Genomic DNA, 21,157 nt, shown 5'->3' with positions numbered 1-21,157 from the left:
GCTTTTGATGTCTTGATACAAGAAAGTAATACCCTGGTTAATTCCTCCTGATCAATAATGTATAAACGATCTATGAAGTCTATTATTAAGTTGTCAACCACTATCAAAACTGTATGAAAATTTTATTAAATCATCTATGTCTATTGAGAGATGAGAAGACTTAAAAAAAAAAAAATTATTCAACCACAGGGCCACATAACACTCGAATCACATGACTTCAATATACTTTTTTACAAATTATACGGTTACTATTGGTTTAGTTTAGGAGAGCCACCAACTCTATACCTGCAATTACCAGTTATTTTGCTGAAAGATTGATAGGTTTCTTGGGCACAGGAGGTTTTATTTTGACTATCTTAGGTCCAATTACATTCGGAAAATTTGTAGAATTAATTTCATTTGCTCGTCTTGAGAATGAAATTAAAGTAATAATAATTTGATAAGGATCCTTACGTTCGTAAAGGTCTATAGTCTGGAAGATTTCATCATGAGAAATGCCAATTAGTTCGCATGCCTTTAAAAAGAAGGAAATGTTTTCCATTTGCACAAAGGGCATTTTGGAGCTTTTGTATTTCGAACAAGGATTATTAGGTATTTCTAAAAGTTTGCCGAGTTTGCATAGCAATTCACCATCCTTTAGAATATCAATAAGATCTAGACTGCGGTTTGAATACGCATCAATGGTCAGTTGGGGAGTTGACAATACACTGAAAATCCAGTGTTTGATCTCGGGTTCGCTTTTGGTATATTTTTGGTGCCTTGAATTCGTTAGATCTTGATCTAAGTTTGTGTTTGCATTCTGTTCCAGTTTCTGTTCATATCTGTTATAATTGAGGTAATTCATGATGTACTTGCTATTAAATGTAAGTGGTCAAAATGTATTTAAGCTTGCAAGCCATTGATATTTAGCTCAGTTAAATTTCGTTCGCACTTGGAATTGATCTACTAAAATCTCATAAAATATTTATATTCGATAAAAACTACATAGGTACAATTAGTTATGTAATCTCTTTTCGTAAGAGTGTAAGCCATGAACACCACCTTCGAATTGAGCGGAAGCAGTTCTGAATTCAAATCTAACTTCACCGTTATCAACTCTAGTTCTTAATTCGTCTAAAGATGGGGTACCAATATCTTGCAAAGAATGTTGTAAACCATTATACAAGTATGGAACAAACTTAGTAATTGAACCCTTGTCAACAACGGCACCAGAAACACCTTGAGCGACAAATACCTTATCAGACTCAGAGAAATAACGGGAAGTAGAAGCGTTGGCTGTAGTGGAGGTTTGTTGCATAGCATCAACAGAACCCATACCACGGTAAGATTTTAATCTCTTACCATCACTGTAGAAATAACTACCTGGAGTTTCAGAAGTACCAGCTAATAAACCACCCATCATGACACAGGATGCACCTAACGCTAAGGCCTTAGTGATGTGACCAATGTTACCAATACCACCGTCAGCAATACATGGAACACCGAATTGGTTAGCGAATTCAGTGACATTGTAAACAGCCGTACCTTGTGGTCTACCACAAGCCATGACTTCTTGGGTAATACAGATAGAACCGGAACCCATACCAATTCTTAAACCGTCAGCACCAGCTTCGATTAATAAAGCTGCTTGTTCTCTAGTTACAACATTACCTGCAATAACTTGTAATTCTGGGAATTTAGATTTGATCCATTTGAGCATATCTAATTGAAAAATAGAAGAACCATTTGACGAGTCAACTACTACAACGTCTAAACCAGCTGCAACTAATTTCTCTAATCTTTCTCTGTCATTTGGAACGGTACCAATAGCAGCACCACACAATAATTGCTTGGAATCGAAAGACTTAGATGCTAAAGGATAACTTTGATTCTTTTGCAAGTCAGTTAAAGAAATCAAAGAAACTAAGTTACCACTTGCGTCAACAATTGGTAACTTACCTTTCTTAGAAGATCTTAATAACTCATTACCTTCAGATAAATCAATACCCTTCTCACCGGTAATTAATTCAGTGGTCATAATTTCAGAGACCTTGGAATCGTTATTGTCGTGGAATTGAACATCTCTAGAAGTGACAATACCAACTAATTTACCACCAATTTTACCATTTTCTAAAAAAGTTAGTATTAGGCTCCACTATTTTATAATCTGCTTTTGATTTCATTGAATTTATGGTCAGTGAATCAATTTCTCCACAACATCGTTTGATGTAAATCGGTAGAACGAAAGTTATTAATTTGAGTTGATCATCATGGTAAATATGCAATTAAGAGGATAAAAAATAATAATGAAATGAAATCTTCCGCAGGATATTGAATTGATACATACCAGTCACTGGAAACGAAGTAAAACCTAATTCAGCCTTCATATTTCTAACATCTCCAACAGTTTCATTTGGAGAAATGACAAATGGGTCATTTATAAACCCATTTTCGTACTTCTTGACTTTTCTGACCATCTCTGCTTGTTCATCAGGACTACAGTTGTGGTGAATAATACCAATTCCCCCTAACAAAGCCATATGAATAGCCATGTTTTCTTCAGTAACGGTATCCATAGGAGAAGAAACGAATGGAGATCTTAACGAAATCTTCTTGGTTAACTTAGTATCCAATCCAACCTTTGAAGAAGGAAAGTCAATCAAGCCTGGTAAAACCAAAAAATCATTGTAAGTCAAACCACCAAAGTTCGCAGAATCGATTAATGTCTTGACATCTAATCCATCCTTTTTAGAATAGGATTGTAAGTGGGAAGTAGCAGAAGAAGCGTCTAAAACCATTGCTCTATTTTTTATTGTATTATTTGTATAAACAACGGGGCAAACTTTGCCAAAAAAAAAAGAATTAAAAGATTAGAAATCTCAGGAATTCATAATCAATTTATATGGCTGATTCCGATGAGATAAAATTTTTCGGAGTAAATACGATCGGGGCTCAAACCAATAAACCTCTCAACTCTAACAGTTATAGGGTTTACTACAAAAATTTGATAAACACAGTGCCATTGCCTATAAATAGGTACATCTCTCCTTTAGTATTCTGATGGCATGATATATTAGAATATGCATTCTAGAGCCCAAGGTATTTGTTCTTTTAGTTTTGGTCGTATTTGCTATTACTAAGCTATGGGTGCAACAATTTTGCTAATTAAGTAAGAGTCAAACACAGGTCAGATAATAAACTACTTCTACCTACAGGTGAATAAATGGTGCGAGAATTTATGTATTATTTGGTTGAGTATATAATATTCTAAAACAATGTTAGTAAAGATGCCTTGTAATTCTTAGTCCTCAATGGGTAATATAGAATAAAGTCAGAGTAGCGGTTCTTGGAATAATCTTCATGAATGATCAAGACCATCGACCAATCGAAACCGATCAATGGCGGGACAAGAAATCATCATAAAATTCTATATTAGATTGAAATTAGGTAAAGTAGTATCTCTCGAGTAACATACAATTTTGTTATAGATCTTAAGAAAGACTTTATTCTGTGAAAAATTCTTAGTCCCAAATTTATAGGTTTGTGTGTATTCGCCGGGTAACACCAAACTAATAAGACATTCAGAGAGAACAGGCTTGGACTTCAAGTCCAACATTATAGTACGAATTATCACAAGGGTATGGATGTATAAAATGTAGTCGTAGACAGATTTGGAACTGGTACATAAATAAATCTAAACTAATAAAAAAAATAAACTAAAAACCTAAAAGGTCACTAAATAAAAGTAAAAATAAAGATAAACTAATAAATGTGTTGTAAAAATAATTGAACATAATGGGCTACCGATCCTTGATACTATTTATATATGATATGAAATAATAAAGTAATCTTAATGACTTGCAACACTTGCGCCATTGTCATTTGAGTTTTTGCCTGATAATGCCAGGCTCGATTGTTGCAATCTTAACAGGTTTACGTACTCTTCAACCTTTTTCCAGCCATCTTTCCTTGCAACCTCTCTTGCTCTTTGCTCCTCTAATGATTGATGGTATAACATAGTACAATGGTCATACAATATAGGATTGTGGTCCATAAACACCTTCAATGCCCCAAATGCTAACAGATGAATACTTCTATTCCAATTGGAAGTAGCCGAGTTATGTGGCGGTATTTGGTTTGGAGTGCCAAATTCATCAAGATCACCTTGAACCTGTTGCGGCGATGAAAATGAATCATAATACTCTTCGTCTGTGATGTCATGCATATTAGGATTTAATGAATCGTTCACATTTGTATTGTGATCAATTGAATGGTTATTCAAGTCATTTAATATTAATCCACGGTCAATCAAATTACCGTTTGCATCAGTAGGTGATTCTGGATTCTCTAACAATCTTTGTTGAACCGTACCGTTTGTTATACCTGGCTGGGTTGCATTTGTTAGTTCATATAATGATGCAAAGATAATCGGTAATACCACCTCTGCATTTTCTGTGATTAAAGTCAAAAAGTATTCGTTCGTCCAGTAACACAAAACTTTCTCACTTACTTGGAAATGTGGAGATGAAATACACTTCAGCAATTGGGCAAATAATGGTATTTGAATCTTGAGAAATTCATTTGGTTCCATAACTTCAAAAATATCCTCAATCTCATTCAAAAACATTACTTCCTTAGGTGAATTGATCTTTGGCCAAAACCTTAGTAATCCCATTATCACATCCTCCGTCAACATAGGGTCTTTTTCTAGGAATTGCACTATACAATACGCCAATTGTGGATGATATAACGACAAACTTTTTACTTTATGTAACGGAATTAGAATTCTAACTAGAAAAATTTTGTGTTCATCTTTTAATGGTAATGCAAAACCATTAATAATTGATCCCAAAATTTCTAATAACTCTCCAATACCATTGAATCTTTCCGTTTCATAAACGAATTGCAAAAAAACATTATTGATCGACTTTCTGATGAACGATCTTAAGCTCAAAAACTTACCATATATTCTATGTAACGTGGTTTTCAAACAATCCCTCTCTCTAGGATCCTCGCTATCAAATAATTCTAGTATTTTCAAAATAAATTCGTGATCAATATATTGCTTAGCAATTTGATGAGTGAAATCAGGACTTTCGATAAAGCGTAAGAAAAATTCATAAATTGCTTGCATATGGGGCCATGCTAATTCACTCACAGGTTCATCTTCATCGGGATCATAAATATCACCGATTGGATTAACAGGTGGAGGAATGGGTCTGAATAGATTCTTCTTGAACATACCAACCACATGCTTATACATTTCATCAGTGTAAGTAAATCTATTATTCAGAATAAAATGAATCAATTCCTGCAATGTAATCCTTTTAATTTCTTTCCCTCTACCATCATAAGTAGGATCACTAAAATCAAACATTATATTACATTGGTCAATCTTTTGAATAAATAATGAAATTTGTTCTTCAGGCAAAATTTCATCGAAGTTTGGTAGCTTGACAATTTCTTGGTATCTATCTGACGTAGATGGTTCAAATCGAGAAGAAGAATGTCTTTTTGGAGTGACTATCAAGTCGATATCAAAATTATCCCTTGTTGGAGACAGGATATTGGTATTAAGCGGATAGCCATGGGGATGAATAGCCGAGCCAGTCTGCGAATGTGGAACATGACCAGGCTTAATTTGAACTTGATCAAATGGTGAATTAGATGCATTTGGTGAAGTGTTCGTTACAGTTGTAGGTGATGTAGGGGTTGGTGTTACAGGCTGAGTGTTCGACCCAGCTGTTGTCACCATCGTTGGAGAATCATTGTTTTCACTATCATTTATAAGAATCCTTGGTGAATCTTGTTGAGATTGGTTTGGCAGTTGGGGCAGATGTGACGTTTGTCCCATAGCAGTAGCTGATCCCCCACTACTGCTTGACTTTATAGAATTACCACTATTATGTCTAGAAATAGATGGAGAGCTAGACTTTGCATTAGATCCGGACCCAGAAAGTTTCGACGCAATAGAGGATGAGCTAGAAGCTTTCCTTGAAGAAGAATCAGACTTCGAGTCCTTGTCCTTATCTAATTTTTTTTCTCCTTTTTTACCTGTCGACTGACCCTTATTTCTTGAAAGCCTGTTTTTAAAGCCTTTCATCATTTTGGGTTAACAAACTAAGTAAGCTTCTATCAAGATTGATTCACGTTGAAATAGAACTAAACTCCAGAAGCCAAAAACTAATAAATGCTAATGTATGCGAATTGGTGATATCGGAGCACTGATATGCTATGTGTCACAACTATGAATGTTGATAGCAATATACCAAACTTGATCAGGTTAGGAATTAGGTAATGTAATGTGTTGAATAAAAAGTTGATTAACTTAACACTCAGACAATCTCTGATATTAGATTACTTCAACTTGGAAATTGTAGAATTACAATCTCAAATGTGGACGTAACAATAGAACCCAAAATATATTATAAGAAGTTGAAATTCAAATTGACTACTTTGATTGATAATATTCAATGTACCTATCAATGATTCAATTAAACTTCAATATGTTAGTTGAAACAAACTATGCCAATACTTGTAGTATACTTGTTATTCTAAGGGCTTTCAAATTCGCTCTTATTGTGATTATTTTGTGAGGGTCACGACTTTACTACTACTACACGACTACACGCTATTGTAGGCAGTTATAGTCAAATGATTCTACATAAAGTTCTAAGTATATTAGGACGGTGTTGTGTATTGATATGACTTGTATAACCATGCCATTCGATTTTTGAAATAAACGGTAAATTTTAGATTAAAATTTCATCTTTATCGACATCCGTTATATTTTCAATCAAGAAATCATGTTTATGATTAAGGACGGAACTTAAGTAGCAGTTCCACCCAATACTGAAAATATTAACAACTAACAACCTGAATTGAACTGGAATCAAAGCGAAGTTGAAGAGCTGGAAAGTAGGCCATACTACCCAATTAGTCTTTAGGGTGTTAAACCAATGTGCATGCAATTTTTCACGGGCAACCTGCAATGGATTGTCGTGGAACTCCAATACCGACATCACGGAATAATATAGTGGGATCCCTATGAATGGTGCAAATACCAATTGATCTACCCCGACCTTGGTCAATGTGTTCAACACTTTGCTAACTGTTGGGGATACCTTAGTCTTTGGAAAGGGGAAATTGATTTTATGAAGGAGCCTATACCATTTATCACCAATTGGAGCAAATATGATTGATCCGTAGAAAGTTGCTCTTAATGTTCTTTTGTAGTCGTATTTGCTTGACGAAGGGTACAATGTCTGAGCCAAATAATCACCAGACCCAAAAAGAAATCCTGTTGTGATGATATTAGTGATTAGTGGTCGCTTGGCTATCAATTGACTGTATTTTTGGTATATAGATGCCATATTATGTAAGAAACAATTGGCAATTTTGACCTGAGAATCGAAGGGATTCAATTTATGGTGGACTTTCTGTCCGATAAGAATGGGGTACTGCACATTGATTTGAAATTTTTTTTTATTTCTGTCTTAGATCTTACCCTTATAATGATAGCTACTCCTAGACAGAAATGATAAAAATTGACAAGCCATTGGAAATTAAGAAGTTGTCCTTTGAAAGTTCGTTTGAAGTATTTCAAAATAGAATTATAGGTGCTCTCTAAAAGTTATTGCATACTTAATTACTGCAAACACAGGGTACCTAGTACTAATCCAAAGAGCAAAACCACGTATTACAAAGATCAAATCCAGGATATAATATTATCTTATTTATTAATAAATATATTGCATCTGGAGTAATTGTCTATAATCTAAATTACACCAAGAACGGTTCATATGCATGCCAGCAGCTACTGTCTTATACCAAACAGGTCTAGAACCCCCACATTTTCTAATACACCACCATTGTGGTTTCCTCTATTTCTTCATCAGGATCTACCAAATGGTCTAAAATCTCTTCTTTTTGGTGATCACCATGTGCTTTTCCATTATAAAGGTAGCTCAAAAAGCAATTCCACCCCACCGAACAAATATTGGCAGCCACTATACGTAGATGCACTGGAATATAGAAAAAACTTATTAACTGAAACCCAGGCCACACCATCCAGTTTGTTGTCAACACGTTCCACCAATTGTGTTGCAATTTATGGAAAGCCACCTCCAACGGATTCTCATATCCACTAAGAGTCGACATCACTATATTGTACATCGGAATCCAAAACAACCCAGGAATGAAGATTTGGTCGATTGCTACCCTGTATAACGTATCATATAAGTGTACTCTATTTTTGCTCCATGTTTCCCGATTCTTAACCGAAACAAATGGATTTTTGATTAGTGGTAGCCTTTTCCCATACCACAATACACCGCAGGGAGCAAAAAAACACGAACCATATATCATAGCTCTCATAGTTCTGTATACATTATACTTCGGTTTTTCTTCGTCAAGATGATCGTGATTCAGGGGGAATAACTTCTGGGCTACTCCATCTCCTACACCAAATAAGAGCCCAGTTGTCACCATATTCACCCTAAAAGGGTGTGTTTTCAATAGCCTATTGTATTTATCAAAGAATGACATGTAATATGCTTTGCAAGCGGTTATTTGGATGTGAGTACCTAAACAAACTTCTGTAAGCTTAGCCCGGGACTTGATCTAAAAACTTTATCTTTTCGCATCTTGTTCACCGGGACAAATTTTTTCCATTTCATATTGAGAAATTGCTTTTGGCCGATCGTCGCATTTCGCGAGTATCGCGTGCGCTTGCGCATGATGGGTTTTTCGAACCGCTTGGGCGCAAAATTGAGACATGATTTTGACCACGTGAACAGGTACTATCATTTTCGGTAAGTATGCCTTCGTTAGCTGTCAAAGAAATGTATTTCAAATGTGAGGTATACCTGATTCCTGTTATATTCTTCTGTATTATCAGTTTTCAGAACGTGAAGGTTTTTCTTTTGCATTGTTATGTTTAAGAATATTTCTATAATAATTTTAATTCTTCTAAATTTTTGAAAATTTTACACTTTTAGTTATTGTGGGGTTATTATTAATCATTCACTAACGTTACTTAACTTAACGCAACGACATATAATATTAATTTAGCACTCTTGTCTTCTCAGACTGAAGAATCGTGCGTGCTTTGCTTAAGAATCAATCAATAGCTGCAAAAAAGGTTTCCTGTAACTTTCGCTCCGTTGAAAATTGGCCAGAAATTGCAAAATTAAAGAACAAGCTTTCTGGGTTGTTTTTATTATTGTATGCTCAACAAATGATGAGATCTATTCCAGATTCAAGTTGAAGCAAAATACTCCATCAAGAGATCAGGCCCATCTTTCTGAGGGAGTGATAGTACATCTACTTATATCTTAAGATGGTAAACATTCTACACAGAAAATTAGTACATTATTGCATTAAATGAAATTGAAAATAATTACTCTTACATATTGTTTCAAGTATGTCTCAAGAGTATGTTGAGATATTCTCAAATAATCTATGTAGATAAATTAGCTTTACCATAACAAGTATATCATAAGATTAGCCTCTTTTGACATAGATATGAAAAATTATCTTGCCAAGAGTCAATTCAACAACTGCAATTGTTCCTTTGTTGTAATTACTTTAGCATAACCAAAGGCTAATGTCACAAGGACTGTAGCAGCGACTTGTTTAGCAGGGACATTAACACCGCCAAATTCTAAATCTCTTGTAGCGATAGCATCCTGAATGACAGTCACTTTATAACCTTTCTCAGACGCAGCCCTAGAGGTTCCTTGGACACATAAATGCGACATAGCTCCCACAATTATCAATTCAGAGATTTTATTATCTTCCAAAACCTGTTGTAAATTAGTACGAACAAAAGCATTCGGTTCGTCTTTGGTGATAACTAGTTCATTAGGCTCATTTTTTACAGCTTCATTTATCTGGGATCCTTCAGTACCTTTCCCAAAAAAGGGTGCATCCTTAGGATCCACTGGGAATTCATGACGGACATGAATGATGAGATATTCATCTTTCAATTTCCGCACTTCTTTTAAAAGGGTTGCTGCATTTTCAGTAGCTTCTTCTATCCCCACTAGCGGAAATTTTCCGTCTTTATAGTAATCATTTTGCAAATCAATTATAATGAAAGCTTGTTTAGTCATTCTAATTTGTTATAGGGAAATTTTGATTTCATTTTTACTCGAATTGGAGGCCATATATATATATATATATATATATATTATATTCAATGCTTAAGACCGAGAGCTTAGTAATGCATTCCCCACGCAGTAAAACTGCTGCAATATTCATATTGCTTAGGAGTTTACATAAACCTAAATTACTAAGCATAGAAAGTATGGATCAAATCAATTATCACATAGATATATTCAATTCTTAAGACCGAGAGCTTAGTAATGTAAAATTGCTGCAATATTTCATACTGCTTAAGAGTTTACAGAAACCTAAATTACTAAGCATGGAAAGTATGGATCAAATCAAGCATTAACCGAAAGATAATTATCACATAATACAGCTACTTTATGGTATAGGAACAGTGAATCGCATTAGTGAATATCTCCACGCCAAAATCTCCAACTCAATGTATAGTGCCGATATCGTATTGAAAGACGCATAAAAATCAAAGCAACCCATAATGATGCAAACATGTAATAATAATATCATTTACGTTGAAATCCATGTAGAATACGTAAGACGGCTGTAACAATTGGTATCATAATTGATGGCCGTTTGTGAAACTGCACGAAAACTTTATAATTTTGATAATCCCATCTTTATCTGAATAATATATTACAATATGCTAAAATATAAGGGTAAGATATGGTAGAGTCGCGATCCCACCGTGTTGCGTCAACTTCAGAACTACTAGCCGAAGTATATCGCGTGTAGTGGCTCGTGATCTCTACCGCTAAAGTCACAGTGGTAGAACTCGACATCAAGTTTATCGGTACTACAACAATACACCTTATTATTGAACACATCCGTGCACCTTGTGGCTGCGCTTATTATCCGGAAATCAATGAGTCGCCCCCGGAAGAATATATTCATTCACATATGTATTCTTTCCTATTATGGCTAATAACTGTATCGATTAAGTAAAGAGTAAACAATCTTTCCGTACAGAGTAATTCGTGAATAGCCGCATGACATAAGGTTGCTTTTGTGTAAGACCACCCTATTTGGTCGTGATGGTTGATCATCCTTAAATGAATTAAAACACCCAGTCTCCCCCTGTGAAATTCATATATTAGAATTTTTTTCTGTATTATAGTTTCAAATAATTAGAAACCATAAGGAACAATTTGCAAGAATACTAGTACACAATGCATAGAACTTATTCTTTAAGATCCTCGAGAGCTCCAACTGCTGCTCAGTTACAATCGCCACCTCCACCAACTTCGTCGACCAAGCAAAAGTTTTTTGGTAAAGGTTCGCTTTCTCACACTTTCCGTAAACAAGCTGCTGGTTCTATGGGTCCAGAATTGAGCAGAAAATTGGCTGTTTTAGTCAAGATGGAAAAGAACTTAATGAGATCTATTGAAATTACTTCAAGAGAAAGAAAGGATGTTGCTAAGCAATTATCAATCTGGGGTGAAGCTAATGACGAAGATGTCAGTGATATCACTGACAAGTTAGGTGTCTTAATATATGAAGTTGGTGAATTAGAAGACCAATTCATTGACAGATATGATCAATACAGAATCACCATCAAGTCAATTCGTGACATTGAAGGTTCTGTCCAACCATCCAGAGACAGAAAGCAAAAGATCACCGACCAAATTGCTTACTTGAAGTACAAGGACCCACAATCGCCAAAGATTAATGTTTTGGAACAAGAATTGGTCAGAGCTGAAGCCGAATCTTTAGTTGCTGAAGCCCAATTATCCAACATTACCAGAGAAAAGTTGAAGACTGCTTTCAACTACCAATTTGACTCCACCAGAGAACACGCCGAAAAGATTGCTCTTATTGCTGGTTACGGTAAGGCCTTATTGGAATTATTGGACGAATCCCCAGTTACACCAGGTGAAACCAGACCAGCTTACGATGGTTACGAAGCTTCTAAGCAAATCATTATTGATGCTGAAAACGCTTTAGCCTCTTGGACTTTTGACTCTGCCGTTGTCAGACCAACCTTATCGTTAGCTACTCACGAACACGACGACGAATACGACGTTGACGAATTAGCTGAAGATGCTAGAAACATGCAAGTCACTGAAAAGGAATGGGAAGACGAAAACAGAGTTACTGCTTGAACAAACAGTTTTTAATATTTGACCTGGCTGTCTGTTTTTAATCCGTCATCCTTAATTATCTCGTATTTTTGTTGCTTCTTTCTTCTTTTTGCCCCGGCTTGCAATAGATTATAAGTTTTTGTTCATCTCTGCAGTAAGGACATTTGGGATCTGTACTAATTAAAATGCTATTCTTACATAAATGATAATTCCCATATTCTTTTATGTTCTTTAATTTTATTTTACTATTTAAATGTTATATACTTGCTTATTGTTTTATTAAATGTTTTTATCGATATCTTTGACGAAATATCATGTCATCAACATGTAAATACCGTCTGAGTCGGCATGCCGGGTGGCTCTTCTTCATGTGTGTTTCATCATCGCCCTGGGCATCGTCTCATATGCTAATGGCGTATTCCATGAGCTGCAATCGAAGCCTCAGGCAACAATTACACAAAAACACGACTAGCAACAATTGAAATTCTCCATAACACGACCTTCCCTTGTTTTCGTCAAAGGCCTTCAATGTAAACAACGATTTCTTCCCCTACATCAGCATCGAATAGTTGAACTATAATCAAACATCTTTATATAATTTGAAGGACATACCACATAACGATTTAATAGTCATTCTAGATATTAAATTCAGGTTTCAGGAGACTCAATAGCTAAAGTTGTGAAGATATTTTAATTAGTTTACCAGAGATAGAATCAATAGAGTAATACTAGATTGGGTGCTTATTATTGTTATAAGTATTAAAATAACAATTCAACGGAATATTGCTTTACGAGACTAGCTTATAAAATTTGCTACATCATAATATAACTAGATACGGTGGTTGATTAATTGGAAATTACAAACTACACCTCTTCCATAGTATAATAATTTATTATTATTGCTAATACATTCGCTTTATTTATCTTTGCTAGGTGGCTATCTGTGATTTTGATTCTTAAGGCTGCGCTGGACATTAATACAGGTGGTTCCTATTAGAATTTACACAATATTTGCACATCGAGATGTCCAACGACTTCTTGCAATCGTCCCCCTCACGTCATATGATTGACCCGGCCATTTATAATTCGTTTCCTGATATGCAAGAGGATCGGAACACTTCTAATTCTCATACTGGAAATGGAAACACTCTGCAGCATCAGCAACCTCAACAATCCCAGCAACAACTATCGGCTGGTCCCCCGTCTGCTCAGAAAAATCATAATCAGTTGCCCTCAAATTTAACAGGATGGACTCCATTGATTTCGAAGACAATCTTTAATGATCAATTAATATCATATAACTCCACTCCAAGTGGTAAATTTTTCAATGGGGTGTTGTCTGGTCATGTAAACAATGAAATTGACTATGCCCAAGGACTAAATTTAACCCCATTCTTAACTCATAATTTGAATATTCCAAATTCTAATTCCCATATGAATGGAATAAGTAATATCACCCCGTTCCATGACAAAACATTACATCTAACTGACTTCTTTATGGACTCTCCAATCAAACAGACTCCTATAAAGAATATTGATACTATCACTCCATCAAAATTCAAGATTGGAAGCGAAAGAAAATTTTTAAAACAGTCTGTTTTCCAGGATCCAAAGAGTGCACTGAAACGATCCATTACTCAGATAGATACTCCCCCAAGACAACCTCATAAAGTATCTATCTTAAACAAGCATGAAGCAAGATATGAAAAAAATAATATCATCGATGATAAAGTACAGAGTAAAGATGAAGATGAAGATGACCAAGGTGATGAGGAAAATGAGAAAAAGAGTGATGGTATATCTATAAATAAAAGCAAGTTATATGGTCAGAACTTACTAACTCCATCAAAAACAGTTTTAAAAGACATTTCTAATATTAACAAAAATCAAGGTAAATCAACACCAATGCCAAAGGATTCAAAAAAAACCAAAGAGTCTTTCGAGACACCCTCTAAGCAAATTCCCGACTCTTCACCTTCTACGGTTATAATGTCAAGTGCGGTTAATTCGCCTCCATCAAAGCCTTTGACAACAAATGATATTGATAGTAGCAAAAATGTCACTGTCAAATATTCAACAACAACTCAAAATTTACCCCCAAGCCCTACTCCTAAGAAAGAGATAGCAAACAATTCTGATAATGTTGATGTATTAAAACCTACTATGGGGGTATTCTCCGAGAAGAAGTCAAAGCCACTTAAAACCAAACCAGCGGTTTTTAAGAATTTATCTAGTGATTCGACGGGTGCGTCCAGTTCTATGAACACCAAGACAAAAAGTAATAGCAAGACCCAAATGCAAGCTGGTATGAATAAATTTCAAATAGTTTTTACTGATGTTCATACCTTGATGAACAAAAAGAACAAACTGAAAAAATTGAACAATGCACCTAAACCTAAATTAAAAAGATCACAATCAGCCAATAGATCCAAAGACCAACTGTTTCATATCAATGATAATACCAAACCACGGAGCTTAACCAGATCAGCAACAGCACCAGACTCCAATCAGCAATCTTATCAAACTACACATAGAACGGGTTCGTCTCATGACCACAACGTATCTATGAATACAAGCTCAAAAGAGGTAAGCCTTATATCAGGTAATAGTAACTCAATGAATACTAGTAACTTGAATATGTCATCCACTGACCATTCGTCTTTTGAACTAGGCGGATTGTCTTCAACCCCGAATGGTAAATATTTTTTGGATAAGATGTTTGATAAACCTTCTCCGCAATCACAACAGAATTTAAACGCCAACCAATATTATTCTATGCATCAGCATTCCTTGTCGAATATGCCACCACCAAATCCTAATAATTCAAGACCTCCACCAACAGTAGCACAGCACAATTTACTGCATGCACAGCAACAGCAGCAGCATCCAATGATGATGATGATGATGATGATGAGTACCCCTCAACATCAAAATGTTGTTAATTATGGTTCAAATGTTTACAATCCTAATAATGAAATATCTCCTACATCAGACAACCAATTTGCATCCAATTCTAACATTTCCAACTTTTCATATCAACCTTACCCAAAGAGTGGAACCCCTTCTCAGAGTATGATGGGACCTATGGTAGCAAATCAGAAGGAATCATCGCAATATTCTCAATTAATTCCGGTGTCGACAAGTGATGAGGACGAGGATATATTACTTAAGAGGGAGGAGGATGAGGAGGAGGACAATGTATGATAAAAACGTACACTCATTAGACCGGTCATACAAACAATTTTCTTGTGATAAATTTTTATTGACTATTTACTTTTTGCAAAACATTATTTGTTTATTATAATTCACTTCTTTCGTAATGAACTTGTTGTTTTCGTCCATTATCTATAACTAATTATTTCAACTATATATTTATGCATAGACATCCTAATATACTATGTTGGTTCGTATTTACAATTAAATGTTTGGAGGTAATAGCAATGCTGCTATAACGTTTGGTCTTTCTGTAGCCAATAAATCAAACATTTGCGCAGCATTATTCGAATCAGAATGATCCACTTGAATTCCCAAGTTAGAAAAATACTTCTTCGTTGAATCGCTCAACATTCTTGATTTACAGCCTAATCCGATAACACAAATTTCTGGCTTTGGATGTATTTTATTAAATATTTGTAACACATCTTCATGGAAGTCTATTATAAATCCATTTATAAGATCGAATCCCTTGTTTGGTTTAGACATGTTGATTTCGAATGTTTCACTTTCTAGCAATAATGTACCAATTATATTTCCTTCTTTATCGGGAGATGTTATTAATAAATTGTTTGCAAGATGAAATCCATTACTCTTAACTGTTTCAATATAATTTATAGGTTTTTGTGAAAACATCAATATATCGTTTCTCTTAATCATATCTGCTGGATTAGTCGTTGATTCACCTTTTCCAGTTGGAGCATTTAACTGCGTCTGATTTATGACTTTTTTCCCTCCAAATAAATTAGACATCAAGGCAGAAGAAGCAAAATACCGGCTCTGAGTCCTATGGCATGACTGTCTCAATATATTTCTTGATATCATCGTAGGTAGATAAAAAGAGTTAAAATAAAATAAATTTTAAGTAAATTTTATGTTGTCCTGTATTCGCGAATGGGTGCAACATTTTACTGGAAAACAACTACTAATCTTATTATTATACTTTTCTATATTCTCTATTCTACGATCCTAATTTCTTCAAGTATTTAACTTATGCTATGCTGATGCAAAACTAAATATATAGCAAATATTAAACTGGAAGATTCCTTAATATGGGCAATCCTGTGTCCTATGCGATAACGTCCTACTTTGGATCCAATCCATACTATGGATGTAGAACAATTATTCATGAAGCGAATTGTTTGAAGATATGCTAGACAATTTCTTTCTCTCTTGTTCTAATTTGTCCTTTACGGCTAATTTACACTTCTCCCAGACATCCAACTTTATCTCTGTAGCGACTTCGGGTAGTTTTTTCGAAGAAATTATAGCAATATCATCGTTAAATGTTGTTGAACTTGTATCGGATTTAGAAGAATCAATAGCCTTATTAGTCAACTTGGGAGCTTTGGTTGGAGTAGTACTTATAGGGTTATTGAATAATTCATCCATTCTCATTCTCGCTACTGATGGCTTACTCTTCAATGTTCTTGTCGGTGAAGGTGATCTGCTCTTATTAAGGTCAGCCATCGATTTCCTTGGTGATAGTTTGGGAGGGGATGGTGCTAATGATAGATTTGACATTGAATTCGTAAGCTTAGAATTGGATGACCCGTATGACTGCAGTAAACTTGAAACTGATTTAGATGGTGATATAGGAGCGGACACTTTAGTTGGGGAACCCTTCGTTGCATGATGTTTTAAATATTCTACATATATGCGATTCAATTGGATAAAAAATGCCACCCTCTTTAAATAATATTGAATTATGCTCGCCTTTTCCGCATCTGTAATAGATATGGAGGAATCTATATCAGACATGCTTCTTTCCATATCAAGAACTTTGTTAATTGAATCCATGGCATACTGATAACGACAATTAAAATCAATCTTGTTATGATGTTCAACATATATATCTGATGTTGATAATGTATTAGCAATGAATGCAATTGAAGTATCTTGTAAAGGTATAATAGAGAATCTGAAATGTTTTACGTCTCTATCTTTATAGTCCTTAAAGTTAGGGAATTCACCATTACCTATTCCCTGAGAGGATAATGTACCCTTACTAGGATATTCGGAGAGGATGCAAAACGATCTGAATTTGTTTTTAGTAAAATCAATCATGACTCTGTATTCATCATTAATCATTACCTGCTTGAATTTTTTGACATTATACATTGCATCTAGTTTTTGAAAATAGTTATGAACTCCAGAGTCACTATTTAGTTGCTTGTCACCGTCAACATATTTGAAGCTATAGGTTGTACCATCTTTTCCTAGAAACGAAGAAAGCTTGTTAAGTCTTAACCTCTTAAAAACATACAATAACGATTTTACTTGCAAATCGACGGAATCGTGATTTTCTCCCTGTTCAAAATTAGGAACCTTAGCAGTTTTATTAGCACTTGTACCAAAGAGACTCAAAAAGTTCATTATTTATAAACATTGACGTCTATCCAATTGTATATATTTCTGTGTTTTAATGTAAACACTAGATCAGCTCGTAAATTCTAGGAATATTTAAGTCAATTTTAAAACTAGATATAACACTTTCACTGAAACAAATATATAATGCTCGATGAGAATATAAGTCCTAGACCTATAACGACAAAAACTAGAAGTTGAACTTGTTAGAATCCTCTGGTCTAAATGGAATCAGGTTTTATATTGATCTATGAAGAGAGGTTTTGTGTCATTTTGATAACACCACAGATTTGAATCTGGACCCCAATATAATGCCCGCTTAGACCATAGTATTTTATAATTTATCTTGAAGTAGATTTCATAATAAGTACAATGTCGACTCAATCAGGTATAGTGTCATCAGAAGAACTCTTAGATGCATTCAAGAACTTCAAAAGTGGTGCGTTGGTAATTAAAGTTTCATCTGACAATACACAGCTAATTGTTGATGAAGAATTTCAATCTACGGAGACAGATACATCAAAAATTTTGATAGAATTGAACAAATATGTTTCGGGAATATACCCACATCCAGTCTATACTATATTTTCGCTTTCATCACCTCTGAATTCTAATGCAGATTATGCTTTCATTAGTTTTATCCCTGATGTTGCACCAATTCGTGAAAAAATGCTTTATGCATCCACTAAAAATACGCTATTAACTCAATTGGGATCGAACAATTTTAGTAAATCTCGCACATTTGCTTGGACAGAGTTAGACGAACTTAGTTTTGATAATTTCAAACGCTCATCTGAGGTGCAAGAGGATGGTCCTTTAACCCATGAAGAAAAGACATTAAAAGAAGTCAATTCGTTACAGGGTTTATCATTAGCTGAATCAAGTGCTAGAAGAAACAATGATACTGCTTACAAGAAGAAGTTGGCATCTATGCATGAATCTTCTTCGTCAAATGGAGGTGTATTGATGTTTAGCGTTGATTCGAAGTTGGAATCTGAATTCAGGGCATTGTCTCAAAATCATGATAACGGGAAATTAATAATATTTGGTATTAATTTGGAAAACGAAGGCATGGAATTAATTTCAGAGACTACAGGCGTTAATTCGTCATCTTTAGTGAGCAACTTAAATTCTGCAATTGAAACACGGTCTGTTCATCCGCTTTTTGCGCTTTACAATTATTCCACTAATAGATTTGCATTCATATATTCATGTCCTTCTGGTTCTAAGGTTAAGGATAGAATGGTTTATGCCTCAAATAAGCAAGGCTTAATTAATCACTTAAGGGGCATTACCGATTCTGATGAATTACTGATTGACAAAATTTTGGAGATTGGAGATTTAGATGAATTAGAAGTGAAGGAACTTGAAAGCTCGCAGAATGAAGATAAAGACAAGGCTTCTAATACAAGAAATGGCTTGAAATTTACTAAGCCGAAGGGACCTCGTCGTAGGTAGAAATAATCAGAATAAGCGTAAGTCATTACATTATATACATTATATACATTATATACATTATGAATATTCAGTAGATATAAATTTACCATTTGTAGTATCTCAATTCATCCCGAACGAACTTTTCAACTATGGATTTTAATTTTGTTTCATCATCGTTAAAATATTCTATACATTTCAGTTCGTCCGTCTCACTTGTAATCAACGATAAAATATGTGCATATATCTTTCTCGATGCACTCTTGTTAATTTCGATATATATCTCCTCAGACCTAATCATGGGAGAACAACTTGGGTTGGAATCTCCTGGGCGATATAGAGGTCTCAAGTTATTTCGAATATGTTTTTGAATTTCCACCTTCTGTTCGAGTGATAATTCCATACTAGTTGGCTTATCAATACAAGCCTTTTTTCTTTGAGATTTAGTTTCACTGTCAGACAGCGCCCCACTATCTCCTGAAATAGACTCAGTTGGATTAAGTGAAATTCCTGTGGAAATTTCGGGGGTGGTAGAAGTCGTAATCACATTTCTTTCATATTTGCATCCTGTCTGTTGTGAACGAAGTTGGCTAATTAAGCTAGAAATTCTTGTTTTTTCTTGTTTCTTCTCGGAGACATTTTGCAAGTTTGCTGATGTACCTTCTATTAATTCAGGGTTAGGATTAGGGTGAGGTAAATCAGAAAGCTTTTTCCGTCTCCTTCTTGCTCTTGGTTCTTCAGTTTTCTGAGCTATAGATTTCACTGCGTTTGAACTTTCAGAGTCAACCTTACACTTACGTGCTTCATCGAATACATCCCACGATCGCGCCTCCTCTTTAGACAACTTTTGTTTCTCCTTTAATTCCTTGCGTAATATAACACCACCATTTATTATAGGCGGAGAATACACTCTATTATTTTCGGCTCTAATATTAGTCTCGTCTTCAGGGTTGCTATTATCATATAGGAAATCATCATCTAATTCGCCATTTTCATTGTGTATAATCAATCCTGGTCTTCGTTTTGAATTTTCCCTCGATATACGTTCCAGGGTAACATTAAGATTATCTACTCTAGGTACAACATTAATGGGCACAGAAGCATTCCTAAATATTGCATCCGTTATGTGAGAGTTTAACAGCGATGTCGATGTCGTTGTCCTTGGTGTTCTTATCCTGTTTGCCCTAGGTCGTATGTTACCTGCACCTCTCGATGACCTGCTTCTATTTGATACACCCGATTGATATGTAGGCATGGCCGATAAATCTTGAAGGCTATCACACATTGGGCAACACCAAGTAAGATCATCGAACTCTTCATATGCATTTACACCTAAGCAATTTAAATGAAATGCCGATGGGCAGTTATTGCAATAGATAAGATTTCTTGATAACGAACTTCTGTAATCAGAACTTGAGCAAATAGAACAAAGTTTATTGTTACTGGAATAATGTTCCGTTATTTGATCTAGCGTACTGTGACTATTTTCTCTATCTGTAGACGGAGAATTCATGGGTATGATGTACTCCTGTGGGATTTGATCTATGGCGTCATTCGGCAATAACTTATCTCTTATTGATATCAGTTTCCGTATTTTATTAGGTTCGTCATGCCTTGAAACATCTATCTTATAAAACAATTTTCGGCATGTAGGACAAGAATTTGAATGAGAGGACCACTGTAGAATGCAATCTTCATGATAATAATGGTGGCAATTTTTTATTGTACCTATAGTACTGGCAAATGTGATAACTTCCAAACAAATTGTACATTCCTCTTCCTTTATGGCAAGGCTCATCTTTCCCGTTTATAGAATGCAATTATGTGAAGGCTATTAGTAGAATTATGTCTTTGGTTGCTTCTAGTTTGATCCTTTCGTAGTAAAATTATTTGCAATTAAGTGCGAAATTTATATTCATATCGAAGATATGCATTTCATCTAACTACGCATCTATAAC

General features: G+C 34.9%; 12 protein-coding genes across 12 annotated transcripts; 3 read left to right on the top strand and 9 right to left on the bottom strand. All coding sequences in view use genetic code 12, as the record gives it.

Annotated features, from left to right (window-relative positions):
* Positions 1 to 298: 298 nt before the first annotated feature.
* DEHA2F01826g (DEHA2F01826p) lies at positions 299 to 844 on the bottom strand (the record flags this gene model as incomplete). The annotated part of the gene is made up of 1 exon (XM_460443.1): positions 299 to 844. The coding sequence occupies one exon, from the start codon at positions 842 to 844 to the stop codon at positions 299 to 301; it is 546 nt and encodes a 181-aa protein (XP_460443.2).
* Positions 845 to 994: 150 nt separating this feature from the next.
* DEHA2F01804g (DEHA2F01804p) lies at positions 995 to 2,777 on the bottom strand (the record flags this gene model as incomplete). The annotated part of the gene is made up of 2 exons (XM_460442.1): positions 995 to 2,109; positions 2,327 to 2,777. The coding sequence occupies 2 exons, from the start codon at positions 2,775 to 2,777 to the stop codon at positions 995 to 997; spliced, it is 1,566 nt and encodes a 521-aa protein (XP_460442.1).
* Positions 2,778 to 3,829: 1,052 nt separating this feature from the next.
* On the bottom strand, positions 3,830 to 6,085 carry DEHA2F01782g (DEHA2F01782p; the record flags this gene model as incomplete). Its single annotated transcript, XM_002770679.1, has 1 exon — positions 3,830 to 6,085. One exon carries the CDS (start codon positions 6,083 to 6,085, stop codon positions 3,830 to 3,832), a length of 2,256 nt encoding a protein of 751 aa, XP_002770725.1.
* Positions 6,086 to 6,731: 646 nt separating this feature from the next.
* DEHA2F01760g (DEHA2F01760p) lies at positions 6,732 to 7,352 on the bottom strand (the record flags this gene model as incomplete). Its single annotated transcript, XM_460440.1, has 1 exon — positions 6,732 to 7,352. One exon carries the CDS (start codon positions 7,350 to 7,352, stop codon positions 6,732 to 6,734), a length of 621 nt encoding a protein of 206 aa, XP_460440.1.
* A 484-nt stretch (positions 7,353 to 7,836) lies between these two features.
* On the bottom strand, positions 7,837 to 8,526 carry DEHA2F01738g (DEHA2F01738p; the record flags this gene model as incomplete). The annotated part of the gene is made up of 1 exon (XM_460439.1): positions 7,837 to 8,526. The coding sequence occupies one exon, from the start codon at positions 8,524 to 8,526 to the stop codon at positions 7,837 to 7,839; it is 690 nt and encodes a 229-aa protein (XP_460439.2).
* A 1,001-nt stretch (positions 8,527 to 9,527) lies between these two features.
* Positions 9,528 to 10,094, bottom strand: DEHA2F01716g (DEHA2F01716p; the record flags this gene model as incomplete). The annotated part of the gene is made up of 1 exon (XM_460438.1): positions 9,528 to 10,094. The coding sequence occupies one exon, from the start codon at positions 10,092 to 10,094 to the stop codon at positions 9,528 to 9,530; it is 567 nt and encodes a 188-aa protein (XP_460438.1).
* A 1,179-nt stretch (positions 10,095 to 11,273) lies between these two features.
* DEHA2F01694g (DEHA2F01694p) lies at positions 11,274 to 12,206 on the top strand (the record flags this gene model as incomplete). Its single annotated transcript, XM_460437.1, has 1 exon — positions 11,274 to 12,206. The coding sequence occupies one exon, from the start codon at positions 11,274 to 11,276 to the stop codon at positions 12,204 to 12,206; it is 933 nt and encodes a 310-aa protein (XP_460437.1).
* A 1,002-nt stretch (positions 12,207 to 13,208) lies between these two features.
* DEHA2F01672g (DEHA2F01672p) lies at positions 13,209 to 15,389 on the top strand (the record flags this gene model as incomplete). The annotated part of the gene is made up of 1 exon (XM_460436.1): positions 13,209 to 15,389. The coding sequence occupies one exon, from the start codon at positions 13,209 to 13,211 to the stop codon at positions 15,387 to 15,389; it is 2,181 nt and encodes a 726-aa protein (XP_460436.2).
* A 213-nt stretch (positions 15,390 to 15,602) lies between these two features.
* Positions 15,603 to 16,223, bottom strand: DEHA2F01650g (DEHA2F01650p; the record flags this gene model as incomplete). The annotated part of the gene is made up of 1 exon (XM_460435.1): positions 15,603 to 16,223. The coding sequence occupies one exon, from the start codon at positions 16,221 to 16,223 to the stop codon at positions 15,603 to 15,605; it is 621 nt and encodes a 206-aa protein (XP_460435.1).
* A 297-nt stretch (positions 16,224 to 16,520) lies between these two features.
* On the bottom strand, positions 16,521 to 17,774 carry DEHA2F01628g (DEHA2F01628p; the record flags this gene model as incomplete). Its single annotated transcript, XM_460434.1, has 1 exon — positions 16,521 to 17,774. One exon carries the CDS (start codon positions 17,772 to 17,774, stop codon positions 16,521 to 16,523), a length of 1,254 nt encoding a protein of 417 aa, XP_460434.2.
* A 363-nt stretch (positions 17,775 to 18,137) lies between these two features.
* DEHA2F01606g (DEHA2F01606p) lies at positions 18,138 to 19,223 on the top strand (the record flags this gene model as incomplete). The annotated part of the gene is made up of 1 exon (XM_460433.1): positions 18,138 to 19,223. The coding sequence occupies one exon, from the start codon at positions 18,138 to 18,140 to the stop codon at positions 19,221 to 19,223; it is 1,086 nt and encodes a 361-aa protein (XP_460433.2).
* Positions 19,224 to 19,305: 82 nt separating this feature from the next.
* Positions 19,306 to 20,997, bottom strand: DEHA2F01584g (DEHA2F01584p; the record flags this gene model as incomplete). Its single annotated transcript, XM_460432.1, has 1 exon — positions 19,306 to 20,997. The coding sequence occupies one exon, from the start codon at positions 20,995 to 20,997 to the stop codon at positions 19,306 to 19,308; it is 1,692 nt and encodes a 563-aa protein (XP_460432.2).
* Between the last annotated feature and the right edge of the window lie 160 nt (positions 20,998 to 21,157).

The sequence above is a fragment of the Debaryomyces hansenii genome (genome assembly GCF_000006445.2).
Source record: "Debaryomyces hansenii CBS767 chromosome F complete sequence".
NCBI classification, from domain to species: domain Eukaryota; kingdom Fungi; phylum Ascomycota; class Pichiomycetes; order Serinales; family Debaryomycetaceae; genus Debaryomyces; species Debaryomyces hansenii.
The sequence above is the reverse complement of the archived record's forward strand: the minus strand, read 5'-3'. Positions and strand labels throughout refer to the sequence as shown.